This window comes from Emys orbicularis, chromosome 6 (assembly GCF_028017835.1).
Source record: "Emys orbicularis isolate rEmyOrb1 chromosome 6, rEmyOrb1.hap1, whole genome shotgun sequence".
Classification (NCBI taxonomy): domain Eukaryota; kingdom Metazoa; phylum Chordata; order Testudines; family Emydidae; genus Emys; species Emys orbicularis.
Window position 1 is genome coordinate 1010777 of NC_088688.1, and position 27455 is coordinate 1038231.

The following is a 27455-nucleotide window of genomic DNA, read 5'->3' on the forward strand; positions in this document are numbered from 1 at the left end:
GGGGAGCCAGGGACAAGGCTGGGAGGGGATTTGGGGGGCAGGACAGGCTCTGAGGCAGCTGAAGGCAGCGTGTCTGAGGGGGGAGCCAGTGGCACTGGCTGGGCGGGGATTTGGGGGGCAGGAGGACAGGCTCTGAGGCGGCTGAAGGCAGTGTGTCTGAGGGGGGAGCCAGGGACAAGGCTGGGAGGGGATTAGTGGGGGAGGCTCCGAAGCAGCTCCAGTTGTTTGGAACCTCAGATCCGACGTTTTACAGAGCTCATAAAATACTTCCCATGGAAACGTCTGGCAGTAACCAGGCCGATGAGCTAGGGCTCCGCTTGCGGCAGAGACCAGTGGAGTACCCGCAAGCTGCTCAGATGGGTGTAAGAGCCCTCCTGGGCATGCCACGTGCTCTCCATGGAAGGGCCACTGCAGCCGAGCCCGGGACTCGTCCCTCGGCCACCCTCCTGTGTAAGGAGACAGGAGCCACAGCTGTGGTTCCCAGGCTGCCAGATGTTGCACACCCGCACTGGCGCTACGGAGGACACCTAGTGCACTGGAGTCGCCCCTGGGGAGCTGTGCTGAAAACGGGCTCCCAGCTTGCTCTGCGCCCTGGAGCCGACCGAATTCCCGCCAGCAGCGCCCGCGGAGCCCATGGTGGGCGTGTGCCACGCTGCCAAGCCCGAGGCTGCGGCCTGCTGAGAAAACAGCCTTAGCCGGGCCCTGAGCGCGTATGCCCAGGCCTGTCCTGGGGAGAGCAGGTCTGCAGCCCCTCTGCCCTGCAAGGCAGGTGCGGGACCCCGTCCCATCCACACCCCCAACACGCTCGGGTGCTCGCACCCATGGGACCACGAGGCCTCCTGCTCCAGGTGTGGGAGGAGCAGAGCTCGGCGCGGCACAGCTCCACTCCGAGTTTGCCAGCTGAGAGCCCCTCTGCCCCTCCCATGCCGCTTCCATACCCCCCCACCATGCTCTGGCTCCAGTCCTGTGCCAGTGCCCTGTATAGCTACATGGCACGGCGACTCCCCCACCGGGGACATTGCTCGAGGCAGTGGTTACGTGGGGGGGGGTGCAGGGGGAGCGCAAGGGCCTGCAGCTGGCTTGACAGCTGGGGGCTGCAGTTCTGCTGTGGAAGTACCATCCAGGGGCCTGGGGAGGGTCTGGGGAGCTGCTCGGCTGGAGCACAGGTAGGGGAAGGCGCCAGGCAGGGATGGGGGGCACTAGGGGAAGGATAATATGGAGGGGGGCCTGATCCTGCTGCCCGCAAGGGGGATACTCCTGATGGTGGCTTGATGCAGAGGCTCATCCCCTAGGACCACAGCTCCCGTCACACCCCGTCCCGCAGTGGGGGGTCCGTCTGGGGACTGGGTGCCCTGAGCTCCCAGAACAAGCAGCCCAGCCCGGAGAGGCGGAGTGCCCCTTCCACCCCCGCGGGGCGTTGACTCTTGTCCCTAAGGATGGCGGAGCGCTGTGAGCTTTCAGCGGGAACCGGTGATTGTGCTTCCTGCCCCGTGACCGCCTGCCCGGCTGCAGCCCGGGGGCGTCCCGGCCGCGCTCCAGGATTTGGTGCCGGGATCGTGGGGCCAGCGCGCGAGGCGCCCACGGGCTGCAGCCGCCGGCCCCGATTCCCGCCCCGGGCGCCGCAGCCCGCAGCTGAGCGCTGGCCTGGGGCGGGGCTGGCCGAGGGGGCGCCCAGCTCTACCGGGCGGGAGCAGCCGGCCCCTGGCTCGGGCCGCGGATCCGCCTCCAAGCCCCGGTGCCGAGCCCCGCGGGCCGCCCCGGCCCTGGCCAGCGCGCAGCCCGGGGAGGGGCGGGCGGGCACCGGCGGGCGGCTGGGTCGCTCCTGGCGGCGGCGGAGGCGGCAGGGGGCGCTGGGCGGCTCCGCGGCAGCGGGCTCTGTGCAGTCACGTCCGGAGGGAGGCGCAGGGCAGCGGGGGCCGGGGCCGGGGCCGGGGGAGGAGGCGCCTCTCCTGGGGAGCTCGGCGCATTCGGAGCCAGCGGCGGCCGAGGGAGCAGGAGCCGCGTCCGGAGCGTGGCACGGACAGCCCCGCACGGCTCCCCCCGGGGCAGGCTCGGGCCCCCCATGGCGCCGCCGCTGCTGCTCCTGGCCGCGCTCTGGGCCGCCGGGCGCGCCGAGCCCGAGGACGCGAACCGCAGCCTGAGCCTGGCCGTGGTGCTGCCGGAGCGCAACGTGAGCTACCCGTGGGCCTGGCCGCGCGTGGGCCCCGCCATCCGCCTGGCGCTCGAGGCGCTGGAGCGCGGCGACCCCCCGCTGCTGCCCGGCCCGCTCGCCGTCCGCCTCCACTTCAGGAGCTCGGAGCTGGAGGGCGCCTGCTCCGAGTACGTGGCGCCCCTCAACGCCGTGGACCTGAAACTCTACCACGACCCCGACGTGCTCTTCGGGCCGGGCTGCGTCTACCCGGCCGCCTCGGTGGGGCGCTTCGCCTCGCACTGGCGCCTGCCGCTCATCACGGCCGGGGCCGTGGCCACGGGCTTCAGCCACAAGCGGGAGCACTACGGCACCACGGTGCGCACCGGGCCCTCCGCGCCCAAGCTGGGCGCCTTCGTCTCGCAGCTCCACGCGCACTTCAACTGGAGCGCCCGCGCCGCGCTGCTCTACGCCGACCACAAGACCGACGACCGGCCCTACTACTTCACCATCGAGGGCGTGTACCAGGAGCTGCAGGACGCGCTCAACCTCACCGTGCGCTACCACATCTACGCGCCCGACGAGGGCGGCGCCGACGCGGCCATGCACTTCCTCCGGGCCAGCGGGCGCGGTGAGTGCGCGGGTCTCTGCGCGGGGCAGGGCGCAGCGCGGGGCGCACGGGCAGAGGGGGGCCGGGCTGCAGCGGGACGGCCGGGCGCACTCATGGGTCGGTTCCCGAGGGGTCCGCACCCCGGTTTTGCTCCCTGGGTGGGCACTGAGGGCGCGCGCAGCCCTTGGGAAACTGGGCTGAGTGTTCGCGCAGGAGGTATCGCCTGGCGCGCTGGGCCGTCCGCGGAGCAGGGGGCATCGCCGCGTCCGGAGGAGTGTCGGTACCAGCGCGGGGTTCCGGCCGGTGCCCAGACACCAGCCACGCCTTGGTCTCCTCCACGCTCCATGGCACCTGACACAGCGCCCCACAGCCCCTGCCCGGCCCCCTGCGCGGGGCAGCCCCCCGCCGCCCCCAGCCCAGAAGCGCCAGCCGCCCAGCTCTCCTCGGGCTCCGGCGCGGACCCAGCCTCCCCGGCGCTGTGGCCGTCCGGCGGTCCCGGGAGGCGGAGCGGGGACAAGCGGCCGAGCCGGAGCCTGAGCCGGGGCAGGGACCGTGCGCGAGGGCGGCTCAGCTCTGGGGGGGCCTGAGGCGGGGGACGCGGCTCCGGCCGAAGAGTAAATGGAGCTGGCCGGGTGGGGCGGGGCCCGCAGGAGCCAGGAGAGACCCCAGCGACTCCTGGGCTGAGCTCTGTGCCCAGGCGGGGGGGTGAGACCGGCCAGAGGGGAATGAACTAGCCCCTTCCACACCCCAGCCACCGGGCTGCACCTTACAGGAACTGCACCCGCTCTGGCGCAGGCCGCTCCCCACAGGCTTTGCAGGCCTGGCTCTGGTGTGGGGTCCCGGGCTGTTCCAGGGACATCCCTGGTCCCGTCCCGGCAATGTGGCTTAGGGGCACTGGGTGGGACTTTATTATTATTATTTGTGATAGCAGCACTTAGACGCCGTCTGAGATCGGGCCTCCATTGGGCCGGGCGCTGCCCAGAGCCCAGCCAAGGTTGGGGGCCCCGTCTGGCCGGGCGCTGCCCAAGGCCCCATCAGGCCGGGCGCTGCCCAGAGCCCGGCCGAGGTCGGGGGCCCCGTCGGGCCGGGCGCTGCCCAGAGCCCGGCCGAGGTCGGGGGCCCCGTCGGGCCGGGCGCTGCCCAGAGCCCGGCCGAGGTCGGGGGCCCCGTCGGGCCGGGCGCTGCCCAGAGCCCGGCCGAGGTCGGGGGCCCCGTCGGGCCGGGCGCTGCCCAGAGCCCGGCCGAGGTCGGGGGCCCCGTCGGGCCGGGCGCTGCCCAGAGCCCGGCCGAGGTCGGGGGCCCCGTCGGGCCGGGCGCTGCCCAGAGCCCGGCCGAGGTCGGGGGCCCCGTCGGGCCGGGCGCTGCCCAGAGCCCGGCCGAGGTCGGGGGCCCCGTCTGGCCGGGCGCTGCCCAAGCCCCCATCAGGCCGGGCGCTGCCCAGAACCCAGCCAAGGTTGGGGGCCCCGTCTGGCCGGGCGCTGCCCAAGGCCCCATCAGGCCGGGCGCTGCCCAGAGCCTGGCTGAGGTCGGGGGCCCCGTCGGGCTGGGCGCTGCCCAGAGCCTGGCCGAGGTCGGGCCCCCGTCGGGCCGGGCACTGCCCAGGGCCCCGTCAGGCCGGGCGCTGCGCTGATGCAGCGAGAGACAAGGCAGAGGGGAGGGGAGCAGCACAGTAGTGGCAAAGGACATGCTAGTGCCATGATGGGGGCGGGATTTGGCCTGGGCAGAGCCTGGGGAAGGCACCGTGGGCTAAAACCCCCTTGCAGGGAGTGGCAGAGCAGTGCCAGTCTCTGAGCTGTCATGTGCCCTTTGGGCCAGGCTGGGCAGTGTCACCTTCTCCGGCCCCAGCCCGGTTCCCAAGAGGGGCAGCTGCAAGGGAGCAGAGCATGGAGCTGGAAACAAGTGCGTGACTTTTCCCGGCAGCTGGCCGGAGCTGGGATTCCAGGCCCGGGGGATGGGGGGAGGGGGCTGGGGGCTGCGCCAGCCTGCTGATGGATTGATAAAGCTGCCGGCCCACCGGGGAGGTGGCCCTGGGAGAGCGGCTATATCGGGAGCAGGAGGAAATGGAGAGGATTACGGAGCAGCTGGAGCCCAAGGGCAGCCTGAGGCTGGTTCATTATTGATGAGAAGGGGTTATTGATTCCGGAGGCAGCTGCTCGACTGCTGGCTAATGGATCCTAAGATGCTGTGTCATTAAGAAGGGCAGGGAGTCTGGGATGCTGGAGCCGGCGTGGCTGGTGGGCGTTCCGCTCTGATCCCATGGAAGCCTGGCCACCGCAGAAGTGGGGCATGGGGCAGTCGGTGCTTCGCACTGGTTCCTGCCCCAGGTGCTGGGCCTGGGGTGCCCCCTGTGCTGCCCCACACTCATGCTGGGAGCAGGCAGGTGCAGGCCCAGGCTGGAGACGCAGTTTTTGCTGCTGAGAGTTAGGAACGGGGAACTGCAGTGACCTGGCCCTTGGGGGGCATCGCATCCCTGAGAGCGTGAGGGGACGCGGCCCCATGCCCAGCTCAGGGAGGGGTCAGTGACCCGGCCCTCACATCGTGCCAGGGCTCTGTGACTGACAATGGGCACTTGTTGGGCTAGGTCAGAGGAAGGGGACTGGGGGTGGTCCAGTGGCCAGCCAGCGCACTCGCTAGGTGTTGGAGACCCAGGCTGAGTCCCTGCTCCAGGGATGGTTTAATTAGTTATACGGGTGGCAGCGAGTGACTGACCCCATTGCTCAGGGTGGGGAGACACCCACCGCCAGGTCTCCTCTGTTCATTGCGCTGTGGGTGCCCAGCGTCTCCCACGTCCCAGGGGAATGTGCTCGGGGCTAGAAGGCCCAGCAGGCCTCAGCTTGGGCTAAAGGGCCTGAGATTAACCGGAGAAGTGCTGGGCTGAGACGGAATGTGGGCATTGGGTCGCATTAATGTGGGCGTTAGCAGATCCCTGCCTGGGAGCGATACTGGCACCGGGGCCCTGCATCCTCCTGGCTCCTTCCAGCGCCCAGGCCTGTCCCAGAGCCTGGCGTCTCCCCCGTCCCGCTGCGCTGCTCCCCCCACGGCAGGGCGTGGGCATGCCTGTGTGCAAGGGGTTGGCCTGCAGCACCCTGTGACATTCCTGCTGCAGCCTCCTCCCACGGCTTGCTCAATCCCACGGCCTGCGAGCTGCTGGGGGAGGCCCTGGCTGCCCCCTGGCCTCTGGCCCCCCTGCTGGGGGAAGGGGCCCCCTTGGGGAGGGGATTTCAGCTGGCGGCCGGGGTGCTGAGCAGGGCTCTGGCCTGGCCGGGGAGACAGCCTGGCCGTCCCGTTCCTGTCCGTGGAGGCGCCGGCAGGGCAGCCGCTCTGTTTCCAATTAGCGCCGGGGCGGCGCTAGGGGCAGGAATCCAGGGACCTGCACATTCCTGCCGCCGCCGCAAACCCAAACATGTTTTCACCCCGCTTGGAGCCTGGTGGCTTTGGTCAGGGATTCCCCGGCTGCGCCAGACTCTGCCCCATGTGGGTGTCAGGGGCTCCTGGACCCAGGGCCGGGGCTGAGCCAAGGGGGACGGCTCAGAGCAGGCTCCCCCAGCACTTTTCTGCCCCACACTGAGGGGCCCGCAGAGCAGCCGGGGCCTGTTTTGAAGCCTGTCTCCCATCAAAGGCAGGCCCTGGGCTCCGTCGGTGCCCCCCTCGGCGGCTGCTCATGCTGTGGGTCCCCGGGCTGTCCCGGGGGCAGAGGCCCGGGCTCCGTCGGGGGCAGAGGGGCTAGGCCGGGGATAGAGAGGAAGAGGGGCAGGGATCTGGGGGCAGGTGGGCGCTGAGTTCTGGAGCTGCCAGAGCAGGAGATGGGGGTCAGGAGGGGCAGGTGCAAGGCTGGAGCAGTGGGAAAGGGCAGGTCCCCCCTTAGCTACTGGAGCACTTGCTGGGGTTGGCCTGGTACATGGGGCTGGCTGGAGGCCTGCAAGGGGGGGATGCCCAGCATGTGGGGGGCTGGCAAAGGCGTTTGGCTGGAGGTCTGCATGGGGGGGGGGGGCTGGCACAGGGGTCTCACTGTGGATGTCTGTGGGGCTGGCTAGGGTTCTATGGGAGCTAGTTAGAGGGGGGGTGTGGGGGGGCTGGCTGGCCGGGGGTGCGCAGTGGGCTGGCTGTGGGCATGTGGGGGCGAGGGGCTGGTTGGCGGTGTGTAGGGGGACTGGCCAGAGGCATGGGGGGGGGGCTGGCTAGCAGTGGTGGGGGGCTGGCTGGCTGGGGGTCACTTTGATGTATGTAATTTTTTCTCCTGTAAGATCACACAAGTCTCTGCAGGTGGTCCCCCTTGTCCCCCACCCTGGGGATCGAACCCCCTGCCGGCCACCCTAGAAATGGCACTTTCATTCTCTGGGGCACTTAGCAAAGGGGGGACAGGCAGGGCCATAAGCTCTGGTCCCGGTGTGCCGAGAGAGAGGAGGTGGGCGGGGGAAGTTCTCCCCCAGTGACCGTTTTTCACTCAGGATGGGATGGGTTGCTCCTGGTGTCTCTGGCCCGTGTCCTGGGTGGGCACAGGGGTCCTGCTGCCCTTGGAGTCGCCAACCCTGGGAAGGGGCCGTGGGGGGATGTTCACGTTCTGGCTCTTGGTTAGTGCAATGTGCAGCAATGGGCCCATCACAACTCGGGCACCATCGGCTCTCGGGCCACAGCTTGAGGTGGGGGAGAGGGAGAGAGACAGAGTGCCGGGGGCGGGGGAGGTGTGCGCACGGTGGGGGTGCACACGTGGGGTGTGGGAGGGCGTGTGCACGCGTGGGTCGGGGGGGTTTCCTGCACTGCCGGAATGGTGTGTTCCTACCTCGAGCTCCATTAGCGGCGCTGGCTCGGCCCCGTGGCATTTAACCGGGCGCAGGAGCCTGACTTACACGCTGTGGGGCAGCCTGGGCTAGAACTCGGTTAGCCACGGCCACCTGCGCTGCTCTTGCTCTTTTTGCAGTGAAGAGGCACATTGAGTGACAGCGGGGGTGGGGGTCTGCGGGTGACAGCGGGGTGTGAGGGTGTCACGGGGTGGGTGACAGCAAGGTGGGGAAGTGGAGGTGGGTGATAACAGGGTGGGGGTGATGAGAGCGGGGGGGCTGTGGGTGACAGCAGGGTGGGGTGGTGAGGGGGGGGCTGTGGGTGACAGCAGGGTGGGGGTGATGAGAGCGGGGGGCTGTGGGTGACAGCAGGGTGGGGTGGTGAGAGTGGGGGGGCTGTGGGTGACAGCAGGGTGGGGGTGGTGAGAGCGGGTGGGCTGTGGGTGACAGCAGCAGGGGGTAATGGGCTGGGGGGGCTGTGGGTGACAGCAGGGTGGGGGTGATGAGAGCGGGGGGGCTGTGGGTGACAGCAGCGGGGGGTGATGGGCTGTGGGGGCTGTGGGTGACAGCAGGGTGGGGGTGATGGGCTGTGGGTGACAGCAGCAGGGGGTGATGAGAGCAGGGGGGCTGTGGGTGACAGCAGCGGGGGTGATGGGCTGTGGGGGCTGTGGGTGACAGCAGGGTGGGGGTGATGAAAGCGGGGGGGCTGTGGGTGATAGCAGCAGGGGGTAAGGGGCTGTGGGTGACAGCAGGGTGGGGTGGTGAGAGCAGGGGGGCTGTGGGTGACAGCAGCGGGGGGTGATGGGCTGGGGGTGACAGCAGCGGGGGGAGATGGGCTGGGGGGGGCTGTGTGTGACGGGGGAGCTTTTCTTGGAGAAGGAGCCAGGTGAACTTTCCATTCTTCCTTAGCGAGCTGCCTGCCCCCCACCCCCGTCCCTTCACCTTTACTCTCTTTGCTGGCCCCCGGCTCACTTGTGGGTGGGGGCAGGGCTGGTCCAGGGGCACCACCTGCAGGAGTCCCCAGTGCCATGAGGGACGTGCATTGGGGAGCTCAGGGCATGGAGGCGAGTGGGTTCGGGCCATTGGACTCCGTCCGGGGCTGCCCTGAATCTAGCGTGGGATGGGGTCGCTGGAGCCAGCATCCTAGGGACCAGTCTGACCATCTGGGGCTGCCCGAGCTCCAGCATCGCCTGGCCAGAGACACCCCCCCTGAGCCATGGGGAGCCAGAGCCCAGCTGCAGGAAGAGATGCCCCATCTCTTGCAAGGGCCCGAGTGATGGAGAAACCCACCCCCCCCCCCATCTCCAGGGCAGCTCTTCCCAGGCATCGTGCCCCTCCCTAGGCCGCGTCTGGCTGGGTTTGCCCAGTGCCAGCTGCCGGCTCACTGCCCTGAGTGCGCTCCCCCCCGAGGGGCTGACAGGTCGGGGGGATGTCACCGCTGAGCCGTCCCTTCAGCGCTCTCACCGACAGGCCGAGTTCTCCACTGTCCCCATCCTCCGGGGAGCGGGATTCCCGGGATGGGCTCCTGGCGCCGTGTGCTGCGTGTGGGGCCGCCCCTGCAGAGCTGAGACGCAGTGTGGGGAGCAGGGGACAAACGTGGGTCTGTCTGTGCGGGGAGGTTCCCCGGCAGGCGGTGCGGGCCACTGAGCGCAGCAGGGCAGGGGTAGCGCCATATTGGCTGGGGGAAGGGTCTTGCCCCACCCAGGAAGGGCAGCAGCCCTGACCAGGCACCAGCCCCTTCGCCGCCGCTACTCGCAATAGTCTGACCAGTCTTGGCAGTGCTGCAGAGCGTGAGCAGTAACGCGCCCGGCATCAGCCACACAGCACTGGGGCAGGCGGGCAGGGGCTGGGGGGCGGCCGAGATAAACCAGAGAGCAGGGCCGGTGTTAGACTCACTGGGGCTCAGGCAGGGCCGGTGTAACCACTAGGCAAACTAGGCAGCTGCCTAGGGTGCCAAGATTTGGGGGTGCCAAAAGGGGGTGCCCCCAATTTTTTTTTATACTAGTGCTTAGGGGCAGGTACCTGTCAGTCTCCAGCGCTCGGGCCGCGCCAGCAGCCTGTTCACCTCGGAGTCTCCCCCGCTTGCCCGGGGGCCACTCCTCCTCTCAGGCTTTCCGGCGCTGCCGCGCGGCGCAGAAAAAGGACAGCTGTAGGTGGGAAACAGCAGCAGCAGCGCGGCCTCTCCTGTCCCATGGCGGGCTACGCTCCCCGCCTGCCCCTGCTGCCGCGGAGGCTGCCACTGCCCTGGCCTCGGGCCGCCCGGCTCCCCCTGAGCGGCGCCCGGTTCCTGCTGCTCTCGGCCGGCAGGCGCAGGGCCCCGGCTGAGCCCGGCCCCTTGCGTCTCCTCCGCGGCGCTGCCTCCCGCCCGTGTCCTCTTGGGTGGCCGCGGCGGCAGCGGCCGGGGAGCCTGAGAGGAGGAGCGGTCCCCGGGCAAGTAGGGGAGACTCCGAGGGGTATGGGGGGTGACTTATTGGGGGGCCGTCCCGCGGGGTGACTCTTGTTGGAGGGGTACAGGGGGTGACTCATTGGGGGGGCTGTCCCGGGCAGTGATTCGGGGGGCACGTTGGGGCCGTCCCGAGGGGTGACTGTCACGGAGTCACAGCGGGAACGGCTCTGGATAAAGTCAGCCAGGACTCTGGGGCAGCATCTCCCCTCAGGGCACCTTCCCCAGGACAAGGAGCCTGCTCGGCTTCGGCACCTCTTGGGTCTGACCTCGGAGCGTTCAGCCCCCTGCTCACCCCGGGAGCTCCCCGCAGCGAGTCCCCCTGGACGGGACCCCTGGGGAGCCTCACGTCCCCACAGAGCCCTGCCCCCTACTCCGCAGCCAGCAGTGACCCAGCCAGTGTGTGACACAGACGCGTTATTAGTCGTCGGGACCCCTGCGTAGAGCAGAGCTTGTTAGTTCAGAAACATTCAGCAAAGTCCATCTTGGGGGGACCTAGGGCTCCCTCCCCCCATCCCCACCTCCGAGTCCCAAAACAGGAGACTGACCAGCCCAGCCTCTGTCAGGCCCAGCTGCCCCCCTCTGGGCTTTGTCTCTTTCCTGGGCAAACAGCAGGTCACCTCACCTGGCCTCCACCTCTCTTTGTTCTCCACCATCTCCAGCTGATTCTTGCAGGGGCTGGCTCCGAGGCTACAGATTGTTGGCCGTTCTCTGTCCCGGGCAGCCAGTCCGTGTCACACTTGCCCTCTAGGGGCCTCTGCAATGATCACACCCTTGTCCCACCACCTAGGTACATGAGTAACACGTAGGGGAAACTGAGGCACACACCGTATTCAGACAAAATATTAAGAACATTCCCACTTCGTCACAGACTCATTGGGGGGTTGGGGTGTGACAGGGTTGCCAACTTTCCAGTTTCTGAAAACCGGACACCCTGCTCTGGCCTCTCTCCCTGAGGCCCTGCCCCCGCTCACTCCTCTCCCCTCCAATCCAAACAAAAACCCCTAAACCCCAAAGCAGGAATTATGGCAGGAAATCGCATGTTTCCTGCCCCCTCTTATCCCGTGTTCTGAGGAAAGGGGGCGGTGAAGCTTTGCTGCAACACTTCTCTTGTCTTTGTCAGGGGGCGCTGGGAAGTGTGAAGGAGTTGCTCACTCCTACTGCAATAAGTGCCATGCCCTGTATCCCTGCCGACGCTGTGGGAAAGAGGCATGAGACTGCTGCCCTAACAACCCGTCAGCAGAGAACCGTTGGGATACGGATAGTTATACACAAGTACTGTGCCGCACGAAATATAAACGCAGAAAATGCATTTCAGCAGCAGAACCCTGCTCTGATTCCCCCTCTGTACAACGAAAGCAAAACCTGGATTTTTGCTGGCTGCATTTTCACTTTGGCTGAGAAGTTCATTCTTGCCCCTCCTCTATGCGAAGAGCCAGCCCCCGAGCCCCACCTTCGCCAAGATCCCATTGAGATCAGGTGATGCGTTCCTCTCTGCCGAGATCTCGGCGCTGTGCAGAGAAAAGGTCCACGGCTCTACGAGGCAAGTCCTGGAATAACCCCAATGAGGTAGCGGGTATTTAGGACCCTCGTTAAGACACAGCATTGAGGGAAGCAGGGGGGGAGAAGGAGAGATATGGGCTCTACTGAGCTAAACCTCCAGTGCCTTCCCCAAAAAGAGGTTCCTAAAAAAGTCAAAGACCTTTAAATAAACTCCAATACTGACAGAATGACACCCCGGCCCCCTGCCCTCCTACACACCAGAGGTGCTGCAGCACAGAGTAATTCCGGGGGGGGGCATTGTGGTATCTGCATTCCTCCTGGGGAATGAGTGGCAGGGGAGCTGGCTCTAGTCCTGCGCAGGGAGGGGGGAGGGTTGCATGGGCAGGGTGCAGGCCTGGGAAGGGGGATGAGGCTGAGAGCCAAGGTGGCCCCATTGGGGGAGTGGGGCACACGGGGGTTTTGCAGCCACAGGGGCTGGCTGAGGACACGGCAGCTCCAGGCTGTGTGTGGGGGGGAGTCGGCAGTGAGGTGACACTGCCAAGGGGCAGGTGGGCTGCCCTGGGCAGGGGGGACAGCCAGGGCCGGCTTTAGGCCGATTCCCCCGATTCGGGCCCCGCGCCCTAAAGAAGAGCGCCTAACTTTCAAATTTTTACTCACCCGGCGGCGGTCCGGGTCTTCGGCGGCACTTCGGCGGCATTCCAGCGGCGGGTCCTTCAGTGCCGCGGAAGACCCGGAGCGCCGCCGGGTGAGTCATCCCTGCCAGGGCCCCGTCAAATCGGGCCCCGCACTTCCTAAAGCCGGCCCTGGGTGGGCACCCTGCCCCGGCTACTCACCCATGCCAGGTGGGAGCTGGCAGCAGCGCAGCAGGGGCGGGGGGGGGGGGGGGGGGAGCCTAGCCTGCCCCTGGGCTGCCCATCCCTGCTGCTGCCGCTGCTGGAGGAGGCGGCAATGGAGACTCCAGTGCGGGCACACGCTAGGAGGAGCAAAGGGGGGGGGGCACGGCCGCTTGCTGCCCCCGCTGCCGGCACTGTGCCCGATCCCCTCACAGCGCCTCCCTGTCTGCCAGCCTGCCTGCTTGGCCCCAACTGTTCCGGCGCCCCTGCAGGCAGCAACTGGACGTTGGGTGTCCGGTCAGCGTTTCTGACTGGACACTGTCAGGTGCCTTTTCAACTGGAAAGTTCAGTCGAAAAGAAGGGGCACCTGGCAACCCTAGGCCATGTGGAGGGGGCGTCCCAGAGGGGTGATGCTTGTTGTGGGGGAATGGGGTGTGGAGGAGCTGTCACGGGGGGACACTCATTGTGGGGGTTGGGATGTAGAGGGGCCATGTCGGGAGGGTGACTCGTTGGGGGGGGGGTTGAGGTGCAGAGGTGCTGTCCCATGGGGGTGACTTGTTGGGGGGGTTGGGGTGCAGAAGTGCCGTCCAGGTGGGGATGATGGAGCATTGAGGGCTTTTTGTGGGGGTGTAGTCACCTTAAATAGAAAGGTAGATTGGGAACTTTCCCTGTCCCCATTCCCCCCACGAGGAGAAAGGGGGAACGCCCAATGAGACTGAAAGGAGGGAAATTGAAAACGGATCAAATGAAACTCTTTTGCACATGGTGTGTAATTAGCCTGTGGAACTCACTGCCACAGGATTTCATTGAGGCCAAACTTTTAACAAGTTTCAAAGGGGATTGGCCATTCCTGAGCATGACAGCAATATTCAGGGTACAGTTAATGCTAACAGTTCTGGCAGGGAGATTAAACTTTGTTCTCAGGGCTTGAAGCAATCTCTAACAATTAGAGACCAGGATGGGGCCTGATGTGGGGTACATAATCCCACACCTGCTACTGCGGGGTTGTTGCACCTTCCTCTGGAGTATCTCGCACTGCCCATGGTCGGGGCCCTGGGCTGATGGTTGCCGGTTCAATCCTGTCTGGCAGTGCCTGCGAACCCGTCCACGTGGTGGGGCTGGGCTCTGGGTACATTCCTCTGCTGATCTGGTGTGAGTCCTGCATTGGCCCCGAGCCTCGTGTGCTGCCCTTCCATGAGGCCTGGGCCTCGGGGCTCTGGGCCCTGCATCACACTGGGACCAGTCCCCCCAGCTCTGTGCAGACTCCCAGCTTTTCCTGCCTGGGACAGCTCGGTGTGTTCCCAGGGGGCCCGCAGCCCTCAGCCGCATGGCAGATCCCAGCTGGCCAGCCGCGGGAGAGCCCAGGCCTGCGGGTATGAGCAGGGGCATGTGTTTGTGCAGTGAGGTGTGACTGATGCTTACACTCTCCACCTGTCTCTGCCCCACAGCGATTGACACCACATCACCCCCATTCTCTGCCTGTCTCTGCCCCGCAGCGACTGACACTGCCTGTCCCCCCTCCTCCGCCTGTCTCTGCCCTGCAGCGACTGACACCTCATCATCCCCATTCTCCGCCTGTCTCTGCCCTGCAGCGACTGACACCACATCACCCCCATTCTCTGCCTGTCTCTGCCCTGCAGCGACTGACACTGCCTGTCCCCCCTCCTCTGCCTGTCTCTGCCCTGCAGTGACTGACACCTCATCACCCCCATTCTCCGCCTGTCTCTGCCCTGCAGCGACTGACACCTCATCATCCCCATTCTCCGCCTGTCTCTGCCCTGCAGCGACTGACACCACATCACCCCCATTCTCTGCCTGTCTCTGCCCTGCAGCGACTGACACCTCATCATCCCCATTCTCCGCCTGTCTCTGCCCTGCAGCGACTGACACCACATCACCCCCATTCTCTGCCTGTCTCTGCCCTGCAGCGACTGACACTGCCTGTCCCCCCTCCTCCGCCTGTCTCTGCCCTGCAGTGACTGACACCTCATCACCCCCATTCTCTGCCTGTCTGTGCCCCGCAGCGACTGACACCCTATCATCCCCAGTCTAATCTTCACCTGTCTCTGCCCCGCAGTGACTGACACCATTCTGTCCCCATCAGCTCTTCGCCTGTGTCTGCCCCACAGTGACTGACACTGCCTGTCCCCCTCCTCCGCCTGTCTCTGCTCTGCAGCAAACTGACACCTCCCCTTCCCTCCCATCTCTTCCCCACAGTGACTGACGCCCCCCTGTGTTTCCCCCCACAGTCATCTACATCTGCGGCCCCCTGGAGATGCTGCACCAGATTATGAGGCTGGCCCAGCGGGAGAGCCTGACCAACGGCGACTACGTCTTCTTCTATGTGGACGTGTTTGGGGAGAGCCTGCGTGCCAGTGCCACCCGCGACGCCTTGAAACCCTGGCAGAACAAACAGAGTCAGGACGTGGGCCTGCGTCAGGCCTTCCAGGTATCCCCGGGGCTGGGGCTCAGGGCTTGGACCTGTCCCGTGCCAGTCCCGTGTCAGCCCCTAGGCAGGCCCCCAGTCTCCAAGACTCCAAAGCTGGGCCTTTGGGTGCACAGGATCCCTGTCTCCCTCTGAGGCTCTGTAATAGTCAGCTGCTTCCAGAGCACCCCCTGGTGCCCCGGGGCACCTCTGCAGTGCTCAGCCTCTGCGTTCCCCTTTTCGGGGCTTCTTAAACGAGCACCACCCGGTCCAGAGAAAACGAAGCATTCCCCCCTAGGATCCAATTGCCCCTGCCCCTCCAGCCCCAGCTCAGCGTCTCTCTCATGATAAACTCCAATAGTAGTCGCCCACTCAGGCAGCCCTCCTCCCAGCTGCAGCTGGGCACAGTCCTGCCCCCCAGCACCTCCCACCTGGAGTGGGGCCTTCCCCCAGCTGCTGACTCTGGGCCCTGCAGGAGCCCCCTCAGGCCATGTCTACGCTACAGACCTGGGCTGGCGCACAGGACGCTGGCACGAAGCCGCTGCGGTTAGTGCATGGATCGTGCACATGCCTGCTGGGCTCCTCGTGCTGGGCTGGTGGCCGTGCTCCATGGGTAGGCAGCACGCTGGCTTTTGGCAAATGTTGGTGATGCGACGTGGGGCAGAGACGACTCGTGCAGGGGTGACAGGGAGTGAGGCAGCAAGTCCCCAGCACGCGACGTCCTCCCAAATGCCATCCCTAGGCTGTACGTTTTGCACCTTTTTCAAAAGTCCTGCAGAGCCGCCCAGCACTTTGCAGTCTGCTGGTTCCGGCGGGAGCGTGGAGCCTGCACCGCTCTGCGCTCTTGTCAGACGCGTTGCGAACCTGGGACGCACGCGCCTCTGGTGTTTGCAGAGCTGCAGGAAGAACCGCATCAACAGGGAATGTGACGATTTCATGGAGGACAGATTGCCGTGGGACATACGAAAACCAATTCAAGGTGGTGGGTGGTCTTCACAGGACAGCTGCAGACGGTGGAGCACCGCTTCTGGGCTGGGAAACGAGCAGTGAGCGGTGGGATCGCATTGCGGTGCAGGTTTGGGATGACAAGCATTGGCGCAGTCCTGGATCTGTGTGCCGAGCTCACCCCAGGCCGCCAGCGCAGGGACACCAGAGCGAGAGCTGCACTGACAGCGGAGAAGCGAGTGGCGATTGCACTGTGGAAGCTTGCAACGCCCCATGCTACCGGTCAGTGGGAAATCCGTTTGCAATTGGAAAATGCACAGTGCAGGCCGTCATCATGCAAGCCTGCAGGGCCGTTAATCGTCTCCTGTTCTGCAGGACTGTGACTCTTGGCAGCGTGTAGGACATAGTGGATGGGTTTGCAGCTATGGGGTTCCCGAACAGCGTGGAGCAATAGACGGCACGTATAGCTCTATTTTGGCCCCAGGCCACCTTGCCACAGAGCACATCGGCAGAACGGGCTTTTCTGTGGTTCTGCAACGCTGGTGCATCACGGGGACGCTTCACCAACATCAGCGTTGGCCGGTCAGGGAAGGTGCCTGACGCTCCCATCTTTAGAACACAGGACTGTTCAGAAAGCTGCAAGCAGGGACTTCCTTCCCGCTCAGTGGATCGTCATTGGCGATGCTGAAATGCCAGTAGTGATCCTGGGGGAGCCAGCCCACCCCTTACTCCTCTGGCTCGGGGAGCTGTACTCCGGCCACCTGGACAGCACCAAGGAAAGATGTGCCAGTGGAATGTGCTTTTGGTCAAGTGAAGAGACACTGGTGGCGTTTGCTCACAAGATTAGATCTCAGTGAGAAAAAACATCCCAATGGTTAGAGCTGCCTGTTGAATACCGGTGAGGCACTGGGGGAAAAGCTGCTGCTAGCGTGCAGGGGGAGTGGCTGTCTCCTGAGTTTGACCAGACAGACAGAAGGACTGAGAGAAGAGTTCAGTGCAGAGCTGTGTGGTTGCGGGAGGCCGTGAAAGAGCCCTTTACCCGTGAGCCAGACAATGCGGCGTGGGGGACAGGGCTGCACCTGGCCCTTACGTGTTGGGGCTGTTAGAATTATGGAGGGGCTGGGGGCCATTTCTGATGAGAACAGCTTGTCAATGGACCTGTTCATTTGGCGCTGCGTGCTGTACCTTTATCATTGTCACACTGTGTGTGTGGCTGAGCCCAAGAATTCTGGTGCCCTGGACAATAACAAGTCGGGGGTGCAAATTTGTTAGTCTCTAAGGTGCCACAAGTACTCCTGTTCTTTTTGCGGATACAGACTAACACGGCTGCTACTCTGAAACCTTTCAGTAGCACTGGCCTTCTGTAGCACGTGTGGCTAAATAAAGATCAATTATGGTCCCCAAACCAGATTCTATTGGGTACCAAAACCAGTGCATAGAAATGGCATGCAATTAAAAAACAACATGATAAAAAGTTCAGAAAGAAAGGAACAGAACTAATCTAATCAAGGGGAAAGAACATTCTTGTCCATTTCATCCCATTTTGGCTGCCCATACCACAGCCGTGGCTCTCTCCTGTCAGTGTACAGGAAGCTGCGCTTGTCCTGGCTGGTGTAGGGGTGCAGGCAGGGCTGCGCCCCCATGCGACATGGACTGTTAAGAGGGCTGTAGGGAGGTGCTGCAGTGGAGCTCTCCATGGACTGCAGAGGGAGGCGAGCCCGGGCTTGTTGAACCTGTAGGTCCACAAGAGTCTGCAGCATCTGTGTTTGCTGCGGGAGAAGCCCCATCATGGCCTGGTGCATCTCCCTCTCCTTGGCCTGCCAGGACCCTGGGGCCTTTCTCTTGTCTGCTCTTTCCTTCTCAGTCTGCAATATTCTCGCTCTGGGACCTCTGCTCACAGTCGGATGCAGCGCTGGCTTGCAGGATCTCACTGGACATGGCATCCTGTCACGGACTCACAGATCGTGCCCACTCTTGGCCCCATGCGGTCCGTGGGGGGTGCCCCTTTCAGGGGACAGCCCTTCTCGGGGGTCCACTCTCTCTCGGGGTCAGGCCCCTCCACCTCCTGGAGCCGCACCTCTCTGAGCCTCAGCACGTCTGTCTCTGCCGTGGGCCCCCTCAGGGAGTCCACTCGCTCTGGACCCCCTGGGCCTCCACCCCCAAAGGGGTTGATGCCACCCTGTTCTCTAGCCCGGAGTGACTCCCAGCCAGCGTAACACAAAAGGGTTATTGAGTGTTGAACACAGCACAGGAAACTCTCTGACCCTCAGGCCTGGCCTCCCTCAGCCCAGCACATCCCAGTCTCCCTGCATCCAGGTGGGCTCTGCCTGCTCCCCCTCTCCAGCCCAGAGCCCCCCTGCTCCCAGCTGGGCATCTGAGATCCCCGGCCCCAGGCCCCGCCTCTGTCCATTGTCTTCTCTCCAGGTAAACAGGGTCGTAAACTGGGGCCTCCTCTCCTCTCTTCTCTTCTGTTCTCTGGCTGGAACCGGCTGGTTAGGTCACTGGGTCCTCACTCTGCAGCCCACTGTCCACCCACTGGCCAGAACCGGCTGCAACTCCTGAGCTGGGTCTCCGGGTCGCCAGGTCACCGGTCACTGAGGTATCCGTCCTCCCGGCCATCGGCTGGGTTCCCAAGTTCCCTCTCCGGTCCTCTGCAACAACTCCCTTTCCCCTCACCTCGTTAAACCAGTAACACCCGGGGAAACTGTGTCCCACTCCCTCTGCATGCAAACCATTGAAACCCACCGAAAACAAACCCCCCACTTCGTCACACATCCCAAGTCCTCTTCTTTCTCCTCCTCTTCTGGCTCAAGAGGGGGAACCCCCCGAAGCCGCAGTGGCAGAGCTAGAGCTGAAGCACACAGCCGTACCCTTGTCAGCGTAGTCACAACGGAAAGTGAAAGCAAAGGTGCAGAACTCCCCTTGCATTTTAAACAAGACTTTCTCGTTGACACCTGCCCTGAGTGATTGTGCCCAGCTCCATTCTGCCGTCTGGGGAGTCTGGCGGCAGGGGGCGAGGGAATGTTACACACGTGCATGGGGCAAAGGCACTGAGTACAGGCACTCGTCGGGCCGTGCGGATTTCAGCTGAGCTTTCGCTCATAAGAGGCACAGAGACCACAGCGGCTGCTGGTGTCCCGAAGCCGGTTTCCTGCAGTGGTGCCAGCCGAGCTCATCACAGACTGGCGTGGGACGGGGTCCTACTGTGGAGGAAGAAATCGGGCTGCCATCCCTAGAGTCCTTCGGGAGAGGATTGCAGAGTCTCTCCGTGAACATTTCACCGAGAGCTCGCGGGAGGAGGCAAGGAACATCCCTCAGCACATCAATAAGCTGCTCCGCCTGCCACCCTTGCCTAACTCTACAGGGCAGATACCACCTCTCCCTCTGGTCGGTGTGCTGCTATCTCCTCTCGTACGAGTAAATGAGTGAGAAGTCGATGGCTGTGTCCTTTCACAGTGCGCTCCGTCACCACCACTGCATTTAAACTGTCATGAGAAATGCATTCATGTTCCTTCCCATGCTTCAGGCGCATCCAGACGGGAGTGACTGGCCTGGGGGAGTCTCAGACGGGTCTTGGCTCGTGGCGTAGCAGGACTCACCAGTTGCATGTCCCTCCTCCTCGTCCTCTCCGTTCACAGCAGTGGTCTGGCTCTGGCTCTTGGAGGCATCCATGGTGGTGTGCGGGGGTGTGTGTGTGTCTCTGCTGAGGGTGGCATGCAGCTCTTCGTATAAGCAGCAGGTCTGTGGCTTGGCACCGGATCGGTTGTTGGCCTCCCTGGCTGCCTGGTACACCCACCACAGCTCCTCTGCTTTCATGCGACACTGCCACTGGTCCCTGCCGTACCCCTTCTCCTGCATCCCCCAAGCAATCTGCTCACGGCTGCCACGTTTCTATGGCCGGCGCGCAGCGGTGTTCCCACAGGCCCGGGAGATCCGGCACCTGTCTGCTCCAGGAAGGAGCGCGTCTGGAGCGCGTCGCTGGCTGGGCGCTGGCACGTGACCATGGAGAGCTGCTAGGCGAGCTGGGCACCCAGGAAAAGGCATTTCAGAAATGTCTGGTGGTGGGTTCCGGTCTTCGTGACCCTGGGGCAGCCGAGTTCACAGTTGTGACCAGAGTGGTTGTGCTGGGCATTGTGGGACAGCAGCTGGAGGACTGGTGGTGTTACTGCATCGCCGTAACAGGGCGCGTGCATGGGCGGGAGACAAATGGAAGCGTAGAGACATGCACAGCTAGTTCGACACGAGCCTGACTCTGAGTGTAGACAAGCCTGGCTCTCTGCAGACATAACCACAACTTCCTGGACTTCCCCTTCTCCGCGGCCTCCTGCTGCTTCTCTCCTGGCATCCCCCGATTCCTCTTGGGGGGGCTCAGTCTGCAACCAGGGTGGGCCGGCCCCAGCTCTCCAGCTGTTAAGGGGTGAGCCAGCCTGTTATCGGTTCCCTGCAGAGCAAGACCCCCGAGGGAGCTCCCCCAGGGCATGAGGCAGCAGCTTATTAGTCACCTGGCGCAGCGTGCGAAGGTCCCGAGGTCAGCAGACAGATGCAGAGGTTCAGACGGGTCAGTCTAGCCAACCCCCAGCCAAGGTGCTGTAGAATCCAGTTGGGCCCTGTCTCGCTGTCTCGCCCTTTGTCGTTTGTCCCAGGTGTGTGCTCGGTGTCTCTGCACACTCAGCTCTTGGCACCGCCACCTGTGCTCTCCGCTCCGGGCTTTGCTCTGCTTCCCCGCAGCGAGGCAGGGAACCTCCTTCCTCGGCTGTTATCACTCGGTGCGACTGTCCCGCCACTGGGGCTCCCCGGCTCTCTGGAGCCTCCACTCACACACCTGTGGGCTTTATTCATGTGAATGACTCTGGTTTCCAGCCGGGCTGCTGAGTCAGCGCCTCCTCCCTTCCCTTCCACGCAGAGCCTGGCCACGCCACGTCCAGAGGGAAATGGAGGCACGCATGGGGATCATAAAAATATTACCAAAATTCCCACATGGCACAGGCCGGGCACTGGGCTGGGGGTCAGTGGTCAGGACTAGGGCTGGGGTCAGGGGTCAGGCCTACGCCAGGCAAGGGCTGAGGTCAGGGGTCGGGATTAGGTCAGGGGTTGGGCCTACGCCAGGCCGGGGCTGGGGTCAGGGGTCAGGCCTACGCCAGGCCGGGACTGAGGTCAGGGGTCAGGACTAGGGCTGGGGGTCGGGACAGGACGGGGCTAGGGATTGGGGGTTGGGCCTATGCCAGGCTGGGGCATCGGGCCTATGCCAGGCTGGGGGTCAGGGGTCGGGGCTGCACCAGGCTGGGGCTGGAGGTCAGGGGTCGGGCCTACGCCAGGCCAGGCTAGAGGTCGGGGGTCGGACCTGTGCCAGGCCAGGGGTGGAGTCAGGGTCAGGCCTATGCTAGCCTGGGGGTCAGGGGTCGGGACTGCACCAGGGCTTCCAGGTCCATGCCTGGGGTCGGGTTTGGGGGCCCCCACCAAAGCCATTCCCTCTTCAGTGATTGTGGGGAGCCTGACCTAGTGCCCTCTCCCTCAGGAGCAGGCCACAGGGCGTGGGACCCCACCCGTGGGGGGGATTCTGAGAGACTCCAGGGGGCACATGGTGTCAGACCCACAGGACCGGTGCTATGACCCCAACTTTGGAACAGCTTCTGCAGGGATCCCATCATGTGCCAGACCCCCGAGGGTCTCACTCTTCCTCCAGGATCAGCCATGCGATTTCACCACCTCCTCAGGCTGGACCCCTGGGCCTGCAGCCCCCCGCCCCACCCCGTGAGCTCCGCTCAGCGAGTCCGAGGCAGACCTGTCCGATCCTGGGGAGCAACGCACCCCTCCACCAGGGTCTGCAGGGACACTCTGCCAGCGGGGGCAGACAGTCGGGGTCATTAGTCGACTAGCACACAGCATAGGAAGTCCTTGGTTAGTCCAGAGAAAAGAAAGTTACAGCTGGTCAGGTCCGCCCAGAGCCCCAAGCCTTGGCCCCTGACCGCTGTGTCCCAGTCGGTGTGTGCCCCAAGCCCTCAGCAGCCAGCCCTTAACCACCCCCTGGCACCTCCCCAGCCCTTTGTTCTCCAGCTGGGCAAATGCTGCTGGGCTTCCTGGTGAGAGGTAGCCGTCCATGGCCGCTGGTTGCTAGGCATCAAAGTCCCGGTGACTGGGGTTGCCATTGTCTTCTCACAAACTCCCTGGATTATGGGGCCCAAGCCCCAGACTGCAGGGAGCCATCCACACCTGAGTCGCTGAGCCGCTGCAGAGAGCACCAAGCCTTTCTACCCACTAGGTAACACTGCAGCACACAGGGGAAACTGAGGCACACACAGACTGCATAAAAATGTTACAGAAAATTCCCACGTGGTCACCCCTGGGGCCCTGAGATAGAGCACCCCTCTCTGAGTGGGGCTGTCGCCCTCCCCTCCCTGGCCCCAGCAGGGTGGGTTCGCTGCTGGGTACGAGGCAGTGGCCTGTGCTTTGCCTTGCAGACGGTGCTGGTGATCACCTACCACGAACCCCAGAACCCCGAGTACCAGCACTTCCAGACCCAGCTGATCCTGCGAGCCAAGGAGGAGTTCAAGGTGGAGCTCGGCTACTCGCTGGTAAGTGGGCTGGGCCTGCCGGTGCGTTGCCAGGGCTGGTGTGTGCCCGGCACCTTCCCTGCTGGGCTGTGGGCAGGGGTGCTGTGGCACGACCCAAGAGGCCTACGGGGACTGGGCCCGGCCCGAGCATCCTTGGCAAGGCCTGTAAAATGTTGGTCCTGGTCTCAGCCGCCTGGTCCCTGGGCTGGGCCGGGCCGGCCTGCCCCATGTGTGCCGGTGGCATAGACCAGCCTGGGGGCGGGCGTGCGGGCTGGCTCCCCTCCCCGGAGCAGGGGTGGGCTGGGCGAGCCAGCAGGAGATGAAGGGTGCAGGGTGGGATGGAGAGAATGAAAAAGTGAGAGAGGAGGCGGGACCCAGCACAGGAGTGTGGAGGATGAGCCCCCCCCCCCCCCCCCCCCGAGCTCTACACACACACACACACACACGCGCGCGCGCCTGGGAGTGCTGGTGGCTGGGAAGCGGCTGGGTCCCGGCCACTCCCCATCCCACCCATCTGCCCCGCTCCGGGAAACCTCTCCCAGGGCTCCAAGCAGGAAGGGAACAGGCTGGTAGGAGCAAAGGACCCTTCTGGCTGTGCCACGGGTCGGCAGGGGCCCCGCCTGGCCTGGTTGCGCCGGGGGATCTAGGGCCCCGCCCAGCCCCCATTCCTGTCAGTGCTCTGTGAGCCCCAGCCGTTGAGGTCTGTGCTGTGGGGCTGCAGGGTCCTGTTCACACGCGCATGGCACTGGATGAACTTGTAGGAAGCCCTTACACAGACAAACACACACTGCCCTTACACGTGTGCACGCTGCGCTGACACACACACACACTGCCCTTACACGTGTGCACGCTGCCCTGACACACACACACACACACACACCGCCCTTACACGTGAGCACGCTGCCCTGACACACACACGCTGCCCATACACGTGTGCATGCTGCCCTGACACACACACCCTGCCCTTACACGTGTGCACGCTGCCCTGACACACACACACCCTGCCCTTACACGTGTGCACGCTGCCCTGACACACACACACCGCCCTTACATGTGTGCACGCTGCCCTGACACACACACACACTGCCCTTACATGTGTGCACGCTGCCCGGACACACACGCGCCCCCCTTACACGTGTGCATGCCGCCCGGACACACACGCGCCGCCCTTACACGTGTGCACGCCGCCCGGACACACACGCGCCGCCCTTACACGTGTGCACGCCGCCCGGACACACACGCGCCGCCCAGACACACGTGCACGCCGCCCGGACACACAAGTGCCGCCCAGACACACAAGCGCCGTCCTTACACGTGTGCACGCTGCCTTGACACACAAGCGCCGCCCTGACACGTGTGCACGCTGCCCTGACACACACACGCTGCCCTCTGTCTCTGGCACGTCAACCCCACGCAGCAGCGGCAGTGGGGGCTCCCCCCAGACTCTGTCCCTCGCTGAGGCCTGGCCCTGGGGATGGTCCCCGTTGAAGGACAGCAGGGCTGTGTCTCATGGTGGCAGCGTGGGCTGCGCCCTGCCGGCAGCACTCCCAGAGTTACGGCCGCTGCAGTGCCCTGCCCAGTGACAGCAGCCCCTGATTGCGGTGCAGGCAGGTGGAGGCTGAGGGCATCCTTGACATTGTTTCTGTGCTGCTAAGGGCCTGGGCTTCTGAATGCTCCGAGAGCGTCGCTTAGCAACCTCCGGGATTCAGAAGGGGCACCGCGTGCGGTCAAATCTGGCACGCTGCCGCGGGAGTCGCCTGGGCGGTCGCTCTCGGCGGTGCCTGTGGTGCACGTGGGCTGGGGGTGGCTGCTTGTGAGAGCCTCTCTCTCCTCTCATGTGCCACGAGGACAGGGAAGTTCCAGGGAAACCAAGGGGCAGCAGATCAAAGGAAATGCACAATGTGTGATCGGCCTGCGGAACTCTCCGCCACAAGGTGTCACTGAGGCTGCAAGTTCAGGGAAGGCTCAGCTACTTCTGTGCTGAATGAGACCAGCCAGACTCACAATACTAAGGATTAAAAGCAGTTTGGGAGGGACCCGTGCCTCGCCGTGAGAGAGCCCTGAGCGATGGGGCTGCCGTCCCGTCCTTGGGGCAAGGGGCTGCGGCAGGTTCAGCTCCTCTGGTGCTGTGTCTGGGGATCATTGGCTCAGGTAGCACTTAACTTCTCTGTATCTTTATGAACAAAGGGAATTGCCCTGGTTATGCCGTGTGCTGGGATCCCTCCTATGAGGGCAGAGTGGCTGTAGTGGGGATACTCTAGGGGTTCAGCCCCATTCTGTGAAGGTTGTGGTTAGAGCTGGAGCCCAGACTTCACTGCCCTGTGGCCAGGGGGCTGGGAGTCACTGCTCAGCCAGGAAGCTGGAGGCTGGAGTCGTCTCAGGGTCTGTCTACACAGCAAAGCAAAACCATGGGGCTCGTGGATTCTGCAGCCTGAGCTCTGGGATCCTCCCACCCTGCAGGGTCCTAGAGCCCTGAGCTCCAGCCCCAGCCCCAGCCATGAAACAGCCCCGCAGCGCAGCCCAAGTCAGCTGGCAGGGGCCAGCCGTGGGGTTTTCTTTGGTGTGGAGACAGACCTTTAGGAGCTTCCCCATGGGGCTGGGCTGGTGGGTGGCCGAGGGCCCCAGGATGGGGCTGAAGGCTGCCGTGGAATGGCTGGAGCAGGGGCCTGGAGCCGGGGGTCGCTCTTGCTGTTGGTGAGTCTCTGGAGCGTGGCTGGATTGGCGGCACTCCCAGTGGGGCTGGGCTGGGAGCCCAGCCAGCTGCTGTTGGGCTGGGCAGGGCCCTGGGGTGGCTGCCCGGCAGACCCCGTCCCCCAGCACTGTGATGGGCGACGCTCAGGCTGCAGCACTGCCTGGCTCCCTGTGTCGGGCAGAACCCGGTCCCCTGGGGTTGCCCGTGCGGAGCGGAGGGCGCGGACACTCCCCTCACAAGGAGCCAGGTCACGGCCTGCACAGCAATGACGGGCAGGGGACAGCTCCAGTGATGGATCCAGGCTTGCTGGGCCAGAGGCCGGGAAGCTACAGGGCTTGGTGCCTGGGGGCAGATCCTCTCTGCCAAGCTATCTCTGGAGTGAGATTGGGAAGCTGCCCTCTCCCCCAACCCCCACTGTCCCCAAGGGCCCCACGCAGCCCCCCAGGTGTGACCCCACCGAGCTGGAGTGGGTTCTCCTGCTGCCTGCCGGTGCGGCCCAGGGCAAGCCAGGGGATCTGATGGTGCCCTGGGGAGCGTGTGGGGAGCCCACCTGCCGTGTGCAGGCCCCAGGCATCTCCCGCTGGGAGCTTGGACAGAGAGATGTCAGCTGCTTAGCTGGGAGGTCTCCTGCCCCACGGAGCTGGGAGGTCTTGCTGCAGGTGGGAGAGATGGGCGGGTGCTCACACAGCCCCTAGGACAGCAGCCCCTGCTCACAACAGCCTCCTGAGCCTGCCCCCTGCACCCCACAGCCTGGACCTCTGAGGGGAGCAGCAGCACCCCAGCCCCCTTCCCTCACCTGTCATCGTGGGTCCCTCCTGTACAGCTCCAATCTTTGCACTCTCCCCCTATACCGGGCGTCTCCCCAGCCCCTGCTCATTCCGTGCCCTTCTCAGAAGCCCTGCATTCCTGCGCCATCGTTGCCAGGTGGGGCACGGGGGCTGTGGGGTCGTGTCAGGGATAGGGGCCACGTCGGGTGCGGGGCTCTCTGGTAATGGGGACTGTGGCAGGCATGGGCAGCTGTATGGGCTGTGTTGTGGATCAGAGCCATGGAGCTGTGACTGTGTCAGGCATAAGGGCCTGTATCGGGGCCATGGAGCTGGGGGCCGTGCTGGGGATTGGCGCTGTGCTGGGTGTGGGGCTGTCTCCGGTGCAGGGCACCATGGAGGAGGTAAGGGGAGGGGGTGTATGGGCCGTGTCGGGGATCAGGGCTGGGGGCCGTGCTGGGTGCGGGGCTGTCTCCGGTGCAGGGCACCGTGGAGGAGGTAAGGGGAGGGGGTGTATGGGCCGTGTCGGGGATCAGGGCTGGGGGCCGTGCTGGGTGCGGGGCTGTCTCCGGTGCAGGGCACCGTGGAGGAGGTAAGGGGAGGGGGTGTATGGGCCGTGTCGGGGATCAGGGCTGGGGGCCGTGCTGGGTGCGGGGCTGTCTCCGGTGCAGGGCACCGTGGAGGAGGTAAGGGGAGGGGGTGTATGGGCCGTGTCGGGGATCAGGGCTGGGGGCCGTGCTGGGTGCGGGGCTGTCTCCGGTGCAGGGCACCGTGGAGGAGGTAAGGGGAGGGGGTGTATGGGCCGTGTCGGGGATCAGGGCTGGGGGCCGTGCTGGGTGCGGGGCTGTCTCCGGTGCAGGGCACCGTGGAGGAGGTAAGGGGAGGGGGTGTATGGGCCGTGTCGGGGATCAGGGCTGGGGGCCGTGCTGGGTGCGGGGCTGTCTCCGGTGCAGGGCACCGTGGAGGAGGTAAGGGGAGGGGGTGTATGGGCCGTGTCGGGGATCAGGGCTGGGGGCCGTGCTGGGTGCGGGGCTGTCTCCGGTGCAGGGCACCGTGGAGGAGGTAAGGGGAGGGGGTGTATGGGCCGTGTCGGGGATCAGGGCTGGGGGCCGTGCTGGGTGCGGGGCTGTCTCCGGTGCAGGCACCAGGACCGGCGCAGGGCTCTGATGTCTTTCTCCCGGGGCAGATGAACCTGGTGGCCGGCTGCTTCTACGACGGTGTGCTGCTCTACGCCATGGCGCTGAACGAGACGCTGGCCGAGGGCGGCTCCAAGAAGGACGGCACCCGCATCGTGCAGAAGATGCGGGACCGGAAGTTCCAGGGTACCGGCCTGGGGAGCCTGTGGGGGGAGGAGATATCAGCCCAGGCGCTCTGGCTGGCACGGGCTGCGTCCCCGGCACGATCCCAGCAACGCTTTGCCAGGGCAGCCGTGGCCTGGGCTGGCCCCGCTGGGTGCGCTCGGGCTCAGCGCCCGGCCTGGCACACAAGTTGCCCCAGGGGAAGCAGCCCCAGGCCCAGCTGCCTCTCGTCGGTGTACGGGAGAGAAGCTGGTGCCGAGTGCTCACTGGTCAGGAGGGGACCCCCGCACCCCAACACCCCCACACCCTCCTTCTGCCTCCCTAGCCCCAGGGCGCTCACCCCTGCCCCTCCCTTCCAGGGGTCACTGGACTGGTGAGCATGGACGGCAACAACGACCGGGACACGGACTTCAGTCTGTGGGTGATGGGCGACCCCGAGAGCGGGGAATACGAGGTGGGTGCGGCCCCGAGGCAGGGGGGCTCCA

The 27455-nt window shown here is 64.9% G+C and overlaps 1 protein-coding gene across 1 annotated transcript in view; it reads left to right on the plus strand.

Moving 5' to 3' along the window:
- The first annotated feature begins 2062 nt into the window (after nucleotides 1-2062).
- The window catches only part of NPR2 (natriuretic peptide receptor 2), a 49761-nt gene continuing 24368 nt past the window's right edge, over nucleotides 2063-27455 (plus strand). The window contains exons 1-5 of the mRNA XM_065406324.1: nucleotides 2063-2759; nucleotides 14545-14744; nucleotides 22124-22237; nucleotides 26859-26994; nucleotides 27330-27424. Of these exons, the coding sequence (XP_065262396.1) occupies nucleotides 2063-2759; nucleotides 14545-14744; nucleotides 22124-22237; nucleotides 26859-26994; nucleotides 27330-27424 (1242 nt within the window). The remainder of the gene's footprint in view (nucleotides 2760-14544; nucleotides 14745-22123; nucleotides 22238-26858; nucleotides 26995-27329; nucleotides 27425-27455) is intronic.